Source organism: Colossoma macropomum, unplaced genomic scaffold, assembly GCF_904425465.1.
Source record: "Colossoma macropomum unplaced genomic scaffold, Colossoma_macropomum, whole genome shotgun sequence".
Lineage (NCBI taxonomy): Eukaryota > Metazoa > Chordata > Actinopteri > Characiformes > Serrasalmidae > Colossoma > Colossoma macropomum.
Genome location: NW_023494785.1, coordinates 32,366,177 through 32,385,127, shown reverse-complemented (window position 1 = coordinate 32,385,127; position 18,951 = coordinate 32,366,177). Strand labels below are relative to the sequence as shown.

General features: G+C 37.5%; 2 protein-coding genes across 4 annotated transcripts in view; both read left to right on the top strand.

The window, feature by feature from the left end:
* Nucleotides 1-2,550, top strand: part of LOC118822010 (glycogen debranching enzyme-like) — a 36,249-nt gene extending 33,699 nt beyond the window's left edge. The window contains exons 32-34 of one of the 2 annotated variants that reach the window (XM_036590789.1): nucleotides 759-846; nucleotides 940-1,073; nucleotides 1,288-2,550. In XM_036590789.1, the coding sequence (XP_036446682.1) occupies nucleotides 759-846; nucleotides 940-1,073; nucleotides 1,288-1,423 (358 nt within the window). In that variant the 3' untranslated portion in view covers nucleotides 1,424-2,550. The remainder of the gene's footprint in view (nucleotides 1-758; nucleotides 847-939; nucleotides 1,074-1,287) is intronic. The other variant, XM_036590779.1, reaches the window with a different exon arrangement.
* Nucleotides 2,551-3,706: 1,156 nt separating this feature from the next.
* LOC118822041 (putative ferric-chelate reductase 1) lies at nucleotides 3,707-17,048 on the top strand. Of its 2 annotated transcripts, none has more exons than XM_036590849.1 (13): nucleotides 3,707-3,832; nucleotides 5,308-5,365; nucleotides 5,490-5,684; nucleotides 7,167-7,268; nucleotides 7,374-7,518; nucleotides 9,357-9,467; nucleotides 9,552-9,667; nucleotides 9,793-9,879; nucleotides 10,725-10,816; nucleotides 15,368-15,426; nucleotides 15,706-15,843; nucleotides 16,028-16,053; nucleotides 16,560-17,048. In XM_036590849.1, exons 2-13 carry the CDS (start codon nucleotides 5,309-5,311, stop codon nucleotides 16,647-16,649), a joined length of 1,218 nt encoding a protein of 405 aa, XP_036446742.1. In that variant the 5' UTR covers nucleotides 3,707-3,832; nucleotide 5,308; the 3' UTR covers nucleotides 16,650-17,048. The 2 variants fall into 2 exon arrangements, with proteins under 2 accessions (XP_036446742.1, XP_036446734.1); XM_036590841.1 differs by lacking the exon at nucleotides 16,560-17,048 and adding an exon at nucleotides 16,142-16,533.
* The last annotated feature ends 1,903 nt before the right edge of the window (nucleotides 17,049-18,951 follow it).

Sequence of the window (18,951 nt, the reverse complement as noted above, 5' to 3'; positions counted from 1 at the left end):
AGACTTGCACACCTGTGAAGGCACCATTAATGCTGAATGATATGTATAGGTTTCGGAGCATCATATGCTGCCATCCAGATGACATCTTTTTCAGCAGGGAAGGCCTTGCTTATTTCAGCACTTTCGCACAGGCCACATTTTGTGTTTTATTTTCTTTTCCAATATCTTCAGTTCACCAAATAAACTGCAATTGTGCATTAACATGTGTAGAAGTGTATCTGTAAAGGGTATATTAACTTATTTTCATTTAGAAAATCAATTAAACATGTCATTTGACAAGGGCGCCCAAACCTTTGCATACGACTGTATTTCTTTAAGGGCCAAATTTAAATTATTTTACACATGAAAGCTTTGAACAGTCTCAGCAACTCAGTGACTGCACTTGAAACGTATCTTGTGATTGGACATCACAGATACCTCAACTAATCACAAAAGCTAAACAAAGCTATACACAGTAATCCTGTATTATGCAATCTGTTCTGATATCAGCCCTTAGATTGGGGAACGGCTGAGCGTGTTTCAAATACAAGTTGTCTTCTTTAAGTAGTAACTATATATGCATTAGAAGGCATGGTTTACTGCTTTTTTCCTACAACTGTGTTGAATGCAGCCAATAACAGTGGAGTGTTGCAAATTATAGTACCGTTGTAAATGGTTTGTACTGGTTCAACATGGTCTGTACTCATGAAGACTAGGCCTATTGTGCAGACCTCTGAAATACTCAGCTTTTAATATTGTTGTTTGCTAATATTTGACAGTGACATGGTTTACTGTGGTGTCTATGACAACGCCCTAGACAATGACAACTACAACCTCGCCAAAGGCTTCAACTACCACCAAGGACCTGTATGTTCCCTTATATATGTATATATAGCTAAGATCAAGCAGCTGATGGATGTATTTATAGAGCTTCTTGAACATTTCATCCTTCCTTTTCAGGAATGGCTTTGGCCAGTCGGCTACTTCCTGAGAGCCAAACTGTACTTTGCCAAGCAGATGGGCCAAGAAGTCTATGATCATACAGTGTACCTAGTGAAGAATGTCCTCTCCAGACATCACGTCCACTTAGAAAGGTACACCAGAGAAAGAAGTCAAGCACACACTGCACAAACTCTGGGTTGGTTTCTCAGATAGGGATTAATGCTAGTCATAGACTACATTTTCCTTTCAGTAGAGAATCTCCATTAACAATGCTGTGTTGTACAAGACTAGGCTTAATTCTTGTCTGGGAAACCAACCCTCTGAGCAAGCTCCTTACCATTTCTCTTATTCTGTTGTGTGTTCTAGATCCCCTTGGAAGGGTTTGCCAGAACTGACCAATGAAAATGGACAATCCTGCCCTTTTAGTTGTGAAACTCAGGCTTGGTCAATAGCCACAATTCTGGAAGTCCTGCATGATCTATGCGATGCTGAGGACCTGTAGATCTTATGACTTGTGTGACTGCCGGTTTGTCTGAAAAGGGACTAGTGTTCTCCCCAGTGACCATGTGAAAGCCAAAAAAAGGTGCCTTAAACATGTCCTTTTGGCTGTTCCTTGTTTTTATGTCCAGTCAGACATGAAACCAATTGAGAAGCATCTATTGTTATGCAGGTTCTCCTGTCTTGTTATTTATTATAGCACCATACAGGCCTAATTTAGCCATATCAGATGATTAGAAGGATGTTTAATATTTACCCAAACGTCCTGAAGTGTATCAGGGAAGTGTTGTTTGGATATGTTGTTCCATCGATTCATAACAAGCCTGGAAAAAATGTTTCCTGCATACTCTCAATTCCTTTTAGGTACTTCAAGTACACCATTATGACAGAGTTTATACTTATATTTATATACCATTTTTAAGTTGTATTGAGAGTTGTTTTTGAATCCATTACTAAAACAAAGTTATTAGAGCTTCAGATGAAGGATTTGTATCTTTAAAACACATTGTTTCCCAGTCCCGTTTCTGGAATTCCTCTGTCGTATTTTTGCCACTCTGATACGGCAACTTCAACACATGAAGGGTTTGATGGTTAGCTAGATCTAGTGTGTGGATGCAGAAAGGACACAATATTGTGCAAGGCATTGCTACTTCTAAGGAAACACCTCATCATAAGCTATTTCATATCATCATAAGCTATACATGATATAAAAAACTGCAAGGTTCCAACCCCAGACAAAAACAAACCCCATAACTGTGATATGTATAAGGTCCTTTTGGACATGTAGCTGTTGACTTATAAAATGGTTTCATGTCTGTGGAGATGACCTTTGAGTAATTTTTAAATTTGGCCAGCTATGTTAGGACAAAAGGAATGACTGGTTAAACGGATAAAAAGATAATGTGCAAAAGTCAGTGACCACCTTTCATTTATATAATTTCCAGTGAAAACAACCATTAAGTTATTCGTTTTTTCAGCTTAAAAAGAAACATTTAAGAGCAAATTGTTTCTAAAATATTATTTATTTTTTAGTGTTTAGTGTGTCCAGTCTTTGCCTTTATTACAGCTCCTTTTGTATTCAGGAGATTTTCAAAGAAATCTGCAGGAATATTTTTCCACACTTTCAAAGTTCAGTCTTAGAAGTTGGTTGCATTTTCTACTTCTTACAATTCGAATAGTTCCAAACACGTTCAGTGACGTTGAGGCCTGGACTCTGAGGTGGTCAGTCCATTTTTCGGCGAACACCAGTAGCTTCTTTGTTTGATTTGCAAATATTTTTCTTTTTGGTTTATTTTATTTTCTTAGTAGAAGATTCTTGACAGCTACACATCCTTTCAGACTCATAATGTTGAGTTGTCTTCTCACAGAGGAAGGATGGACAGAAACACCTGTGGATTTTTCACATCTAAAGCAAGAGTTGTAGTTTTAGAAGCATTTTGCAGATGTCTGGTTCCTACCATCACCACTGTGAACAATTCTGACTTCGTAAGTTTCTTTAGAAGATAGTATTTCACATCAAAACACTCTGACTGACTTTGTTTACATCTTAACCATTAATCATACAGACATTTTGAAGAATCGGTGGGAGTTCCCCTTTAAGTAAATAAGAGGTGGTCTCTGATTTTTGCACAGCACTGTACCTAACAATAATTAGTGATTTTCCTTCAATGTTAAGTTTATATTGTAATTAATATGAAACGTGCATGGAATTGTTTTTTGTTTTGTTTTTTGCAAAGTCATGATCAAAACCTCACTTGACGCATTTGTCTGATTTATTGTGTGATAAAGGACTATTAAAAACAACTGATAATAGAACAATAGAGCCCTTGCGTGCTTCAGTTTTGAATGACTCAGATGACTCCGGATCTGCAAATGCTGAACACTTGTCAGTTCAACTGTTCACAAGGTGTTAGAATTTGAAGGCATTTAAGGATTTATAAAATTGTCTGGGCTCTTAGGATTTGATTACTTTATCAAAATACACGATCTTCTGCTCTTGCAGCAGATTGCCTTCAACTGCAGACTACAGAATGCCTTCCACTATCACATAACTTAAAACTCTTCCTGCTTAAATGGGCAAATTTTGTCATTAAGTTGTTTTTCTTTTGTTTTCTGAAGCTTTCGGGACCCAATCAAACACTAGCGTGATATATTACTCTTCTGGTCATAGCTAATAAAGGTAACCCAACACTGTTCCTTTTCTCTGTTTGCTAAGCAAGACCACTGAAATTAATGTTTAAACGTGGGCAGTCTATTGCAGCAACCTAGAAGCTACTCGTTCCGCCCCCTCAACGCCATCAGCCTTTATGGGGGGAGCCATATAGTGTCTGAAAGCAGTTTCAGAAGTTTACTTAGTGGTGCGCTATTACTGCCATAGACATACAACACACTGTTCATCCCTATTCTGATTCACTGGTGAGTAAACAAGCAAGTTGTTTCACATTTGTGGATAGTGTTGAGTTGCAGAGTCAATGTCAAACATTGTAATATATTTTTTTTAGTTTTTCATGACAAAGTTGTTACTATTTTGATACACCTGGGTTGCGTCAGGTTCAAATGAGATCAGGCAGCTTATACACAATATTGGTATTATCATATTATTATACTATGTTGATATGCATAATGCTGATGATGCTTCAGTCAGAGTTTGCTGCATGTTAGAGATGACTGGTGAAAGTAAGATTTACCAAAATAATTATTTAATGTTACCAAAATAAGATTTCACAAATGACTGTATGCTGCAATTTTTAATTTATCCAGTTTCTCTTTATATCATGTTAAAAATTCATGATGAACACACCAATAGAAATGCTCCAAAATTGCTTGGGAAAGACTTCTGATTATGCTGACTACCACTACGAGTTAAGAACTTTTTCCATTTCTTGTGCAGTTGCCATTTTGGAGATACTTTTTTATGGTTCAAAAGTGTGAAAAAACTTGTCATATTAGTAATGTGGGTTATTTTATATACAATCATAATTTATGTAATGCAGATAATATGATAAACTGGACACCAAAAGAAAAAAACAGATGATGTATTTAATCTATGTTTTGAGTATTTTGGGGTGTAGAAGAATTATTATATGAAAAATCATATACTGTAATTATCTGTTTACAGTCATTTGTCAAGTTTTCTGCCTCAGAATTTGGTCATACATTTTTTAAAATCAGGTATTTTGGAAACGTATTTTATCATAAATTTACTCCAGATGTGTCTTTCTCAGTCATTTTAGAATCATATACAGCTCCATTCATCATTCTGGATACATGGAACATTTCTTTATGTTTTATTTACAGCTTTCTACTAGCTGTGAAGTTGCACAATATGAGCATATTATAATAACTATATACAGTTTTCTGCAGTCAAATTGGTTTTACCTTACTAAAAAAACACTGATTACAATTTTTTTATGCTAGTATACACCGACTGGCCACTGCTGACGTGAAGGTCGGTTAGTGTGTATGTCATATAAATTGCAAAAAATGAAACCACCTCAAATACATCTAATATTTCTCTTTATGAGATGGTAAGACTAATATGATTATTCAAACAGTTTGTAGACATTTTCCTGATTTTCTGTCATTTCAGTAAAAATGTTCAGAAAGGGGTAGTCTTGCCATTTCTGACACCAATGTAGTGTGGGGGGTTCTCAGAAGAAGCATAGACAACTTGAAGTTTATCCTCATTACGCAGTGTTATTTAGAACTGATTGAGCAAACAGAGTACCAGAGGGGACAGTGGCTCCCTAACTCGGCTTGTGTCTCTTCTTCTCCCACTCTATCTCAGCTCACCCTCCACAATAAGAGTTACCTACATTTAAGATGTTCTTATTTCTTTGCAGTGTATGGAATTATATTTATTACATATTTTTTATCATAACTTTCGTAGATGCAACCGCTGTTTCTTCTCCTCATCTGTGTCTGGGTGGTGAGAGGCTCCACTGCAGTGAGTATCTAGGGTGGTTAAACAAACACCCACTTTCTAAAGTACAGTCGTATCCAAATTTTAACCTAATTCTAACACTGGAAGCTGTATTAGTATGTAGTGTTAATCCTGAATGATGTTACAGATGTCCATATCGAGTGCTGGATGTGGGATTGAGAAAGTCTGCTTCAACCAACCTGCCGACTGCGACCCTGCTGCTGACCCGACCTGCTACTTTATGTCGGTCATGTCATCGCCCAACACTTCAGCAATCACTATTGAGCTCCAGGGTCAGGCAAACGGCTACATCTCGTTTGGGTTTTCAGATGACCAGCTGATGGTATGGTCACATTTCTCTCACAGGCCGTGCTTGTGATTATTTTAAAGGCCTGTCCTTTCATTCCAGATCAGGATTAAGTGTTATATGGAGTTAAAACCTAAGTACCTAATTTCCAAAATGGTGTAAATGTCATTTCAAGCCACACTTTGTGTATTTGCTATATATTAGTAGTGCTACATATTACACATCCTACAAATTAATGTTGGCTATATACTAGTAGTCAGAGGTGGGTAGTTACTAGTTCCATTTACTCAGTCCTATGGATTTAAGTACCTGTTTAAGTTCTACTGCATTTCCTCAATACTTTAGTAATTTTTAACTAATATTTTTGTACTCCTACTCAAGTACTTTTTTTTTCTTGAAAGGTATTTTTTCTTCTATTTTAATCATTATTTTACAGATGTAACAACACTTTTACTTGAGTATGGTTAAGGCTACTCTATTTTACAGTTGTATACAAAAGTCTGAACTTTTCATTAGAAAATCAACATAACACACAAAAAATTAAATGTAGGATTTGGTTACACATGTTATGTCAAGTGGTTCCACACTAGACTGCCAAGTAGCTTTTAAGATGCTAAAATGAATAATATGTACTCCGTGAATTCAAGGAGATCAAGTTTTCATTAACTGGACTGATTATTTTAAGTACTATTCCAACATTCAACTTAATGTGTTTGTACGGTTGTTGGTGTGTTTCACTAATAAAAGTAGAAAAAGAGCATAAAGTTAATGTGCTTAGGTCTACATCATTTCCTTAAGTTACTGCCGTGCTACTGAGCTGTATTAGAATTACGCTCAGCAGTAGGTTACACCATAACTTACCGCCAACAACAATGTGGCTAGGTGGTTAACCGAAGAGTATAAGAAAGATGCACATACAATGGGGGGAAAGACATGGGAAAGAGTTTTACTCAACAAGATTACACTGACCAAACAAACACTTCCGAAGTAAATCTGACAATTTACATAATTCTAACAAAACAGCACAGCTGACTCAGCATCACTGACTTGAAATATCATGTAATATCAGTGAGAGAAAACTGATTTAAACCAACAACAGAGTGATTTCATTTTTTGTGTGCATGCAATTTGAACAGGGGTGCAAAAACGTTTTTACACAACTGTAGAAATGGTGCTACATATTGCTATACTCTAATAGCAATATCCAAGCAATGTCTGAGCATACTGTCGCTGTCAAGTCTAAAATTGTTTTCTTTATTTTTGACAAAGTTAGAATATGCCAGCTAACTTTTACATTTCATGATCAAGAGATGAATACAAATGGTCCAAAATTACTTGGAAATTTCTTGACATTAACTTGCATTGAAAGTTAATAATGTATTCTTCATCTTGTTATCATTGATTATATAATGACTAAATGACATTTAATTACAATTTTTCTTTGTCCTTTGATTACTTATCTACTTATCTGTTTGTGCACTTACGCAACTGTTTGATTGATTATTTATTGTTTTGAAGGGGAACGATGACATCTACATTTGCGGCACTGACGGCAATGGTACTGTCCAAGTTCAACGCGCCTTCTCCACTGGGAGAGGTAGACCAACAATCCTCTCACTGGTACAGAACCCTTTTACTTATTCTATCCACAGAACCACAAAATTGTTCTATTAGCCTGAGCAGGCCTGGCTTCCCATGACTAACAATGCTTCTCCTGCCTTACAGGGTAATGTTTCAGATATTACAGCATCAATGATGGATGGAGTGATCAGCTGTTCTTTCATTTCACAAAACCCCATCAGCACTGTGAGGGCCTCTGAACAGAACAGCACTTACTTCCTCTTGTTTGCCTACGGCTCCAGTAGTGATGGTGGGTGAGAAAGTCTTGAAATAAGCAGAGAAGGTCCAAAACACTGTTATGCAATGGCCAGAATGAAAGAACAACAACAAACTCTTTTTTCATATTTGCTTTGCACGTCAACAATGGAGTAATGTCTTCTGAGTTGGCTGGCAAAGTCAAAGAACAGCTGTATTTGCAAACTATAGTATAGTACTGTGCAGAAGTGAGAGAACACCCTTCATATCTTAGTTTCCAGTTAAAATGGCCATTAAGTTATTCATTTTTCAGGAGATAATTCTGAGGAGATTGGATATAATCCACTTGCATGAGGAGAAAGTCAAAGGAAAATAAGTGAAAGCAACACTGGAGTTCAAAACATGATTAAAAGATTTAGAGAACTTCCTAACAATCATTGTATTTGTTTGTCTGTGAGTGTGTGGTCAGGCACATCATGTCTGACACCTTCTGCCACAAAAGTGTAGGTGGGTGCATGAATGCCATGTTCTCACACAGTGAAACTGTTGACGGAAACAGTGGGTACACCTTTTAGTAATCAGTGGTTCAAAGCTCAGAAATAAAGATGATAATCAGCAGTGTCTGACCTTGTAAAACAGTGTAGTCAGTGATTGTGTAGTATTAAGAAAACATCTCCGGCTCAGTAAACTGTTTTTCTTATTGCAGTCCTCAGACCTACGCCTGCATGATTATGCAAACATCTGCCGCACACTGCAGAAACCAAATGAAACTTAACTTTGTAATTCAATTCAGTATATAAGGAAGATGACATAGAGCTTTTCCCTTAGCCGTAATTCAACAGAAACAGACTTTACATATATGCAAAATGCAGATAGAACATGAATGCGCACAACAGAGAAAACAGGTAACACATAACAAACAGTTATTTTTATACCTAGAATGTATGAAGAGAGTAAGACGGACCTTTTGGATGGTGCTAGCAGAGCAGCTAATGCTGTGCAGTGAGCACATGTGCTGTTTGCCCCTGATCCAGCAAAAAATTTAATTTATACAGTTTCTCCCTTACCTCAAATGTAGTGTGTCGTCCAAGACTTGTTTGGCATCCAAAGTTTACTTCATTACTTTTGCAGTGGACCTGTGGGGCTAGTGTACCTAACAAGCAAATAAAGCTTATAACCATCAGCTACCATCAGACCTGGTAGACCACAAACACTGTCATCATCAGATAAACAGCGCTTAAAGCTGTCATCTTTGAGGGTAGAGAAATCAATAGAGAGCGCCACTCTTGATTCAGGTCTGAAAAAAATCAGGTGTTTCTGTTCATCCCTCCACTGTGGGATAACTCAGCACTACGAGTCTGAAAGGATGTGTAGCTGATAAGAAGCTCTTATTGAGAAAAGAAAATAGACAAATACCGAAGGAACATTTGCACCAGAACACTGAAAATCAATTACTTGGATTGTGAGAGGTAGAAAATGCAACCAACTTCTAGGACTGAACTTTGGAGGTGTGAAAAAGAGTGAAAGCAAGTCTCCTACACTCTTAGCACTCTTTGGGTTTTATATAATACCAAAAAAGCGTTCTTTGGCTTTTAACAATAGTGGAACCCTTTTTGGTGCTATATAGAACCCTTTTCAAAGAAGTTCTACATAGAACCATCTACAGCACATTCTCCATCAATCTGAAGAACACTTTCACGATGCAAAGGGTTCTTTGAATGTTCATGGTTCTATCTAGAAGATACTATCTAGAAGATACTAGAGAACCCTTGAAGAACCATCTTTTTTAAGAGTGTAAAAAAGGGGTAACAGCACCTTTCCTGTTAGAGGATGATAGGGACCAATGAATTACCAAGAATTTAAGACCAATGTGTGCCTTTTTTATTCTGGCAGGTTTAATCCAGTATCATGGTAGTAATACATTTGTCAGCAGTTCCAGAGTGGATATATTCAACCCACAGATCCTGGCAAGTGCTCCACGGCATCAGATCATTAAAGCCCATGGTTTGTGCCACTGGTTTGTTCCTTGTTTGGAATCCTGTATATACAGTGTTCTATTACTCTTCTAATTACCACATTCTGGTCCAGGCTCACTTATGCTGATTGCATGGATGACCACTGCTAGCTTAGGCATGATCTCTGCACGTTATTTGAAAGCAGTCACCAAGGGAAGAGGCTGCTGTGGCAAAGACTTCTGGTTCTTGGTAAACTTTTTTCTTTTTCAGTTACACTGATAAAACGGGAAGAAAAAGAAAAGAATGAGATTATTTAAAAGTCTTATCCTTCCATGCTGGATATTTGACACTGGCTAACTCTCCTCTGTCCTCAGGCACACGTGTCTTTAATGTCCTTATCTGTTGTTATGACCGCTGCTTCATTCATCCTGGTGTTTGTGCACAAGAGAAGTTGGAGTGGGGTAAGTATTCACTTTAAAAGTATCACATTTCCCTCTACACTGTGTGTAGTTGATCAGCTGAGACACGTTTTTTCAGGCTTTACAAGGTGACTCCCGACATATAGGATTTTTTTTTCTCATGACTCTAATGCTGCTACGTTCAATTTTAACAAAAATCTAAAAACCATGGCGCAGATTTAAAGAACACTGATTGACCCATGGCCTGTTTCATTACAAAGAGAGCATAATTAGTCCTTTTTAATTGGATTTAGCATCATGCAGTATGTGCTGTAAGCAAAGTCATTCAGAGTAGTTTGATGTAAGATGCTCTATTCTAGAGAAACCTACTCTTTACAATGGTGGCAAAGGGAACCAGTGGTCACCCAGGGGTCACGATGTTTACAACGCAAATATAGCTTTTTTATATTTGATTAACTGTCTAAAACAAATACTCAACTTACACATGTCTATTATCTGCATTGTTGATAATGGTAAAATTGTGGTAAGTATGGAAAAAAAAAAGGGGGGGGTATTTTTCCTTGCAATGCCCTGCATGTGTCTTTTTACCATGAAATGATTTAAACACCTTATATTAACTATTATAAAACATTGTCTCAAAAATTGATGTTGCTTTTAGAGCGTTCAGAAGTCTGTTTCCTATCATCACCACTGTGAACAAGTTAGACCCGAGATTGCTCTGAAACAAAGCATTTCACTTCAAACTACTCTATATGACTCTGTTTACCTTTTAATTTTTTAATTATGTAGAAATTTGAAAATTGGTGGAATTCCCCTTAGATAGCATAGTCATAGACTGTAATGCTGTTAAAATATAATACTCAGTCTAGTCCTCTGCATACTTTTAGGGGGCTCACCCAGTATTAGGATGCATAGTCATGATCCTCAGCCTGATCCAGCCAATCGTAGCTGCATTCCGCTGTGCACCTCAACACGAAAGGTGAGAGTTTGTCTGTACCTTACATGCTCCATTACAGTAGAGTTCCAGCCCAGATCATCTTCCTTTACCGTCTGTACCTTCTGCAATGACACAAAAGGCTATTTTGATCTTCTACAGTGTACACCTGCCTCCTTACCTCTACATGCTAACAGGTCCTCTCAGCAATCATGGATTTAATTAGTGATTGCATTTTGCAAAGCATCTCCTTCTTCTTCTTCTTCTTCTTCTTCTTCTTCTTTTTCTTTTTCTTTTTTTTCTTCCAGATTTTTGTCTGCTAACTTGCCCCCTTGAGATATCAAATTTTCAGTCTGATTGGGAATGGTGTGGGAATCATATGGCTTTTTAATCGGACATATGGTTTTGCAATGATTGTTAAATGACTTTTTTTCCATAGGATTGAATAGTGGTCAAAGGCTTGCGCACCCCACTTGCATACTATAGCAACACCCTAGCAACCATTTGGAATATCATAGTAACTTCCTAGTAACCTAGTAAATCCTAGCAACCACCCAGGGTACCATACCAACCACACAGCCACACCTTGCCAACCACCTGGAATACCTTTGCAACCATCTAGCAATACCCTACCAACCACCATGAATGCCATAGCAACCACTTAGCAACACTCTAGCAATCAACTAGCAACACCCAAGCAACCATCTGGCAAAACCCTAGTAAACACCTGGAAAAACATAAAAAAAAACCTAGCAACACCCTGGCAACAGCATGGAACACACAGCAACACTCTAGCAATGGCCATGGATAACATAGCAACCGTCTAGCAACACCATAGCAAATACCTTGGTTATCAAAGAAACCCTCTAGCAATATGCTGGCAACCACCTGGGTACCATAGCAACCACTTAACAATACTCTAGGAACCACCTGGCGTACCACTGCAACACCCTATCAACCACATGGAACACCGTAGCAACCACCTGGAACACCATAGCAACCACCTAAAATACCATAGTAACCTTTTGCCAACAACTTAGCAACCGGAGAATCACTCTGCATCTTCTTCAGGCAATACATTCTAATAATTCTTTTTCTCATTCCTTTTAGATAAAGGACAGGCTTCTACCATCAGCCATTGTTTTCCTTGGTTAAATTCAAAGAGGGGTCCAGCCATGTAACTGGCATATGTCCCACCTTGGCCTGTCCACCAAAGAAAATCTTAATTTGTATCGTGACTTCACACTATTTCAACAAAACACAAAACAGTTAAATCCAAGATAAATTTGTCCTCAGCTTAACAGACGTTCGTCTTCACAGCTTCACGTTTCTCATTAAACACAAACAAGGCATCATGATAAAGACACTACATGGTCAGGAAACAGTGCAGCTCTGTTCCTAAACCACTTCCACACGCAGGAAACATGATATCTGAACATTTGCATAGTGAAAGGCTCTCAAAAACATCAACTATTGCACCTCTCAGAATTACAAAAAAGAAACAATCAGCCCAGTCGGCCACAAGGGGGCGCTATAGCGCAGGTCAACGCGTTTGGGTCTATAACTCCTAAACCAGATTTTTGCCAGACAAGCCATATTTTTTTCCTAGTTCCTTGGGTCCAACCAAACAACTTTGCCATTTGGACCATTTAGCTCCGCCCACTTAGATTTTGAGCTAATTTGCATAATATGTCAAACATACTTTTGCGAACTAGTCCTACAATTCTTGCCCGATCCTCATGTTTTTGGTGTCAAAAAATTCAGAAGAGCCTGAACCTCAATAATTATCAAAAATATTTTGACTTTTTTAAACAACATGGCTGCCATATACAAATGAACCCTTCTGGATAAATTCAAAATAATTCAGAATTAATTTAAAATTCTGTAACTCGACAACCCTTCAGCCAAAAATTTTCAAACTTGACAGACACATTTGTGAGAAGATTCTGAGGTAGCCATTCGATTTTTGTGCACATATGTCATTAGGGGGCGGAGTTAATGCTACATAGCTGTTTCTCAGCATCCGTACATCTGATCAGACTGAAACTTTGCAGATACCATCTGTTGGCCAGATTATAAGTGAGTCCTTTAGGACAATTTGATTAATTGAAGTACATGGTCGCCATCGGCCAATCAGCATTTAGCAGGCTTTTGACAGGCTTAACATTGACCAATCATCATGAAACTTGAATGATCTCTACCTATAGCCACTTTCTAACAACCAATCAAGTTTGAAAAAATTTGACTACTGGGGGGCGCTATTCATAAAAATTAACATATTATTACATATTATTACTATTTTATTACAAGTTTGCTTGAACATCCTTTGTATCATATGTAGTACGTTATTCCAAACAATTTTACAAATGCATATTTATTACAAAACTGCATAGTTTTTTGTAATCGATAACTGTTTGAAAACCCTCCTTTTCGAACTTGTCCCTGGATTTCGATCCAATCTTTTCGAATTTTTTAAAAACATATTGACTTTTCTACTCAGGGTCGTGTGGATCAATCAATTAATTACTGCGACCATGACATTGTTAGCTTGATTAGCTATAACTCAACAGTCATTGGTCAGATCATGTCCAAACTTTAAGGACTTTTACATATTTGGACTCTAATGGTGTTTGCCAATTTTGGTCCAGATTGGCCTTTAGGGGGCGCTTTAGCACTCAAAAACACTTACAAAATCAATTAAAATGCTATTACAATGTTATTACAAGGTTGACAGATAAACAAATGGTGCTATATGACTCAGGTCACTCACATGAAAAACTTTCTAAGTACATGTTCTGTCACAAATTGTACTGTTTGTCTGGTATTTTGGCTTATTCATTCGAAGACTGCATTATACGAAGGCTTATTATACAAAGGTCAAAAGGTCAATCTGACCAAAACTAGGTAAACATCTTTGGATATGGTCCCTGATCAAGAAGAACACCATATTGTGGCCTTTTCACTAATTCTGACCCACTTTCACTGAGCTTTTACTTTACTTTAGTCCTATGTTTCAACTTTTCATCTTTTTCAACTTTACTCATATTTTTGCCTGTAACTTTTGATCAGAGTGAGATAGAGACAAAACTCTTTTTTCTGCTGATTCCCTGGGACTTGCTGAATAAGTGCATTCCAGTCACTTTTAGCCCCACCTGCTTAGTTTTTGAGCTAATTTGCATAATGTGAAAAACCTATTCTTGCGAATTAGTCTCTGTATTTTTTGCCAATTATCATCAAATTAGTATCTTAAGATTCAGAAGACACTGATCCTCAATAATTATTAAAAACATTTTGACTGTTCAACTGAGTGTATTGAGAATCAATCAATTAATTACTTTAAGGACTTTTACATATTTAGACTCTAATGGTGTTTGCCAAATTTGGTCCAGATTGGCCTTTAGGGGGTGCTTTAGCACTCAAAAACACTTAAAATCAATAAAAATGCTATTACAATGTTATTACAAGGTCAACATATAAACAATTGGTGCCATGTGACTCAGTTTACTCACATGAACAACTTTCTAATTACATGTTAAGTCAAAAATTGCACTGCTTGTCTTTTATTTTGGCTTATTCATTCAAAGATTTCACTATACAAAGACTTATTATACAAAGGTCAAAAGGTCATTCTGACCAAAACTTGGTGAACCTCTTTGGATATGGTCCCTGATCAAGAATGAAACCATATTGTGGCCTTTTTACTCATTATGACCCACTTTCACTGAGCTCCTCTACACCAATAGGACCTCTCATGAGTGCATTTGGCCTCATTATGGCCTACATCAAATCAATGGCTTAAATATAGAACCAATCCACTGTGCAAGTGCTACTATGTGAGAAATGCTGCCATTAGTCATGTAGTTTTGACATCTATGTTGACAACCTCTTGGATGTTCTACAAACCAGTGTAGATCAGTACATATGAATATAAACCTATAATGTGTTTAAAGACCTCTGCTCATTGTTTATGGCCTTTGATGAACTGACTTCCGTTTCAGTTCTATTCACTCTGCCTATAAATAAGACCCATAGCTTGAGGCCTTTCTAGGCCTAATGGGCTAAACGAAAAGCTTGAGGCCTTTTTAGGCCTAATGGGCTAAACCTGCAGAAGGGCCCATACTGCTGTTGCATGCTTGAACCCTGCTCATTGCCGCTTGCGGTTATATTTCTCATTGCTTTTGTTGTTACTGTTTGATATTTGTCTTGACCAAAATGGTCTCAGTGTTTCTTCCTCTTTCTAATTTTCCTTGTTATTGGCTTCCTCATGTAGGACTTGGACTCAGGTTTCTGTAAAGCTTCTTTGTGACAGTGCCCATTGTAAAAAGCACTGTACAAATAAATGAGAATTAAAAGGAATCAAATTGAATTTCCAAGACAATGTCTGCTTCCTGATATTGAAGCAGCAGCCGGTTTCTGATTTCAGATCAGCTAAATACAGGTTGTGTCATCAGGCTGCTGTTCAAAACTAGGACAGGAAACTTGAGGATAATAAAAAAAAATGATTTTAAATGTGGAGCACTGGACGTTCACTTTAATATGCACAAAATCATCACCCAGAAACTCACACTTGTCTTGCCTTGTTGTTATGCCTTGCAGGAGATTCATTTTCAATTGGCTACATGCTCTCAATGCTGTGGTCATTAAGGTTCTTGCAGGTAGGAGAAAGCACTGTTTACAGTAGGGCTCACCGTCTTATCCACAAAGGGCCGCTGTGGCTGCAGGTTTCCATTCCAATCAAGCAGAAGCACACCTGGTTCCACTTGAGGCAACTGATGAGTTATGTGAGATGTGCTCCTGCTTGGCTGGAATGAAAACCTGCAGGGTAAGATTGGAGACCCCCAGTTTACACTGATAACTAATATTAAGCATCCCTCAGACGCTGAATGCAACTGCTTCATAAAGTACATGCTCTTCCTTTTTACTGCCTGACACAGTGGCAGCCATATTCACCGGATTGTTGCTATTTGATGACTCTCGGATCCAGTGGCTTGTCAAGGTGATGGGAGCATTTGTCGGCTGGGAGGTGCTCTTTTACATCATTCAAGATGCTTACAAGTGGTTGAGGAGAAAAGGTAAAATCAGATAAATCTATTTGCAACTCTATGTTGGTTATCGACCAGTGTTTATTTCTAAACTGGATACATGTTTGTAGGTTATTAAAAGCTCAGATTTTATAGTATATGTTGGAAAAGTGTTGCCTCCTCTACTTGCTTCCAAACTCACTATACTGATAAAATATCTGTTTTTGTTTCCTAGGTGAAGACGAACCCGCTGTTGAACTGGTAAGTGCACCCACTGTCCACTTTATTAGAAACACCTAACTTGTACTTCCACACACTGACCAGTTTATGAGCTCTGTCTATCCTATAGTTCCACTACATGGGGGTGCAGACTGTAGCAGCCACCTTCTACTTAATTCATCACTGGTCAGTGTCTGACCACAAGACCACTGCTGACCAGAGATTATTTTGGTGGTGGATCATTCTCAACATGGCACTGACACTGACGTGGTAGTGGTATGGGAGTGTATGTCATGCAGGAGTTTTACAGAGCATGGACCACCACAAAAATATCCACCCAAGAGCAGCTCTGTGTTGAAACTGACCACTGATGAAGGACTACAGAATTGCTATGGGCTAAAGTGGAGCTACAAGACTGGTTTCTGATAAAGTGGCCAGTAATTGTATGTATGCTTGATTAAATATTTCTTTTGAAATATAATGTCCCACCACATCCTGTGTAACACAGTACATGCTGAAGATCATTTCCTTTCGTTTGTTTCTAACAGGTTGGTACAGAAATTATTCTTGTGGTTCTGTTCTTCCTTGGGAACTTGGCATTCTTGCTGGCACTCCTGATTGGAATTGGCACGGCATAGAGTTTAGAGTTTCTACATATGTACATACATTTAGTTTTATCAGATATTTAATTAGTAGAGTTCACTGTAAAATAAAATATGCTAAACACTCTACACTCGCCATGCTGGTGTATGATACAGTAACCTAGTGCCTCCACTGGCTGGCGTGATATAAGCTGATAGCTGTGCTGCTTTCTGATGAAATACTATAAGTATTAAACTAAATATGAATACTAAATAATAATTAATAGTTTTTAGTAGGCTAATTTAGTCAATGAGCGAGAATGTCTGAATGTTTGCTAAAAACATCTAGTACTGAACGTCATTGTACCATCATATTAATTTCATACTTTTGTAAAATCGTACTGTATATTTCCATGTTATTAAAGGGATTCTCTGTCCAAAATAAAAAAAAAATAATCACAACTAAATCTGTCATGAACAAGCTTATTTGCATCATACAGCTGTGCCATAGTAGTCTCTAGAGTGATATTTTCTGGTTAAAAGATCAGGAAAACAGTCTTCTGATGATGTGTCTGGAAGGAGGGAGGGACCTTTGAAAACTACAGCTGCTTTGGGGTGGGTTTTTGGGGGAAGGCCTTTTGAAATGGTTTTGCTTGTTAGCTTTTTTGTTAGCTGATGAATGCAAAAAGAAATTTACTGCTGAAATGTTAATGTCTTATATCTTATTGCAGCCATTTAACTGTGATAACTGTCTTCAAATCATCATGACTGCAGAGAGTATGAATCACTCCAAAGGTAGAATTTATGACTTATCAGATGAGGAAGACGACAAGCTAGAAGTGGCTAAAAGTTGGTGTCTATTTTGTGCTGAATAAATATTGAATCACTGTTTTCTTTACAAATTTGTTTGACGACAAAGACAAGTGTTACACTAAAGCTAGCTTGATTGTACTTATTAGCCATCAGTGGCTGTAGGATAGCAGTCCCACAGCAATTCCCAGTGACTGTATTTTCTCATATTGAGAATCGGCTCTCAATAATGTCAACCAAAATTATTGGGTCCAAAATCATAATTAAATACCTAATCATTTTTATACAATGCAATCATTTCTCAACACAGAATAGCATTAAATATTTCAATACTGTTGTCATATTTTTGACTGCTGTTGAACGCCAAGCACAGCACTTTCTATCAGCGCTTTTTTACAGGTTAATGAGAGAAACCGCTTTACTCAGGCAGTGTGGTGAACAGCTCATCAGTCAATCAAAATTTAGCAGCAGTAAGTCAGCAATCAACAATAAGTAGCGGTGATGCTAGCTAGTGCTCTACTGCCCAAAACTTTTTTGCTGCAGAAAAACAGAAAGATACTGGGAAGTGTTTTAAAGCAGAATAAATCTTTCTACTTTCCAAAATTAAAGGTCGTTTCTGTACGAAATGGCTAAAACATGTATTTATTTCTTGATTTATAGCTGTTTAGACCTAATCACACCCCTTATATTGAAGACTCAATCTCTCAGGGCGCCCTCTAGTGAATTTTTTGTGCAATAGGAGAAATAAGAAGTGGCTCCCTAAAACTGGATCTGGTTGCATGCTGTACTTTGCATAATGCATACTGTGTATTGTAGTGAAAAACAAAACATTTTTTCCCTTGACATACGTGCACTTTTTTTTTTACTTGAATTAGATCAAACCAAGGTGGTCTGTCCTCTGGGATCATAAACACTAAGAAAAACAGCACATGCTGCAGAGGAATGCTTACTTGTTACTCTTTTAAGGGTACACGGGTATAAATTTTGCCAAAAAATCTCCTGCAAATCTTTGCCAAAATGCTTCAGCTTCTTTCTGAAAACTTACATCTTAGCTTCTCATTGCAGAAACCAGGGTTGCCAAATTGCATTAAGGGTACAAGTGTTATCAAAACCCAGAGGTGCACGAAAACAGACTCCTAAATTATATATATGAAAATAGTCGAAAGTCGTCATTTCAATATACTAGAACTATAAAAGAGCATCATGACTGTTTATTTTTTAATTTTTGAAAATGCAGATCATTTTTATCAGAGAAAATCCTACGAAGACCATGAAAGGACATGGGTAAAAAAAGGATGAGTTTTCTGTAATGAGTAAGAACAACTCCTGTCTGTGAAATGACTTGACATTTGTCTTTTTAAATTACTTGTCTCGAGATAATGTTCTCCAGTTAATTATCTCAAGATAATTTTCTCAAGACAAATTCCTCTGGAATTTTTGAAGATGTTTTTCTTGAGAAAATGTAAGGGTGTTACGTCCACTCTGAGCTCTAGATGGCAGCAGTATGCCATTTGGGGAGCGTTGTTCACTTCAGCCCGGCCTCCAGTGT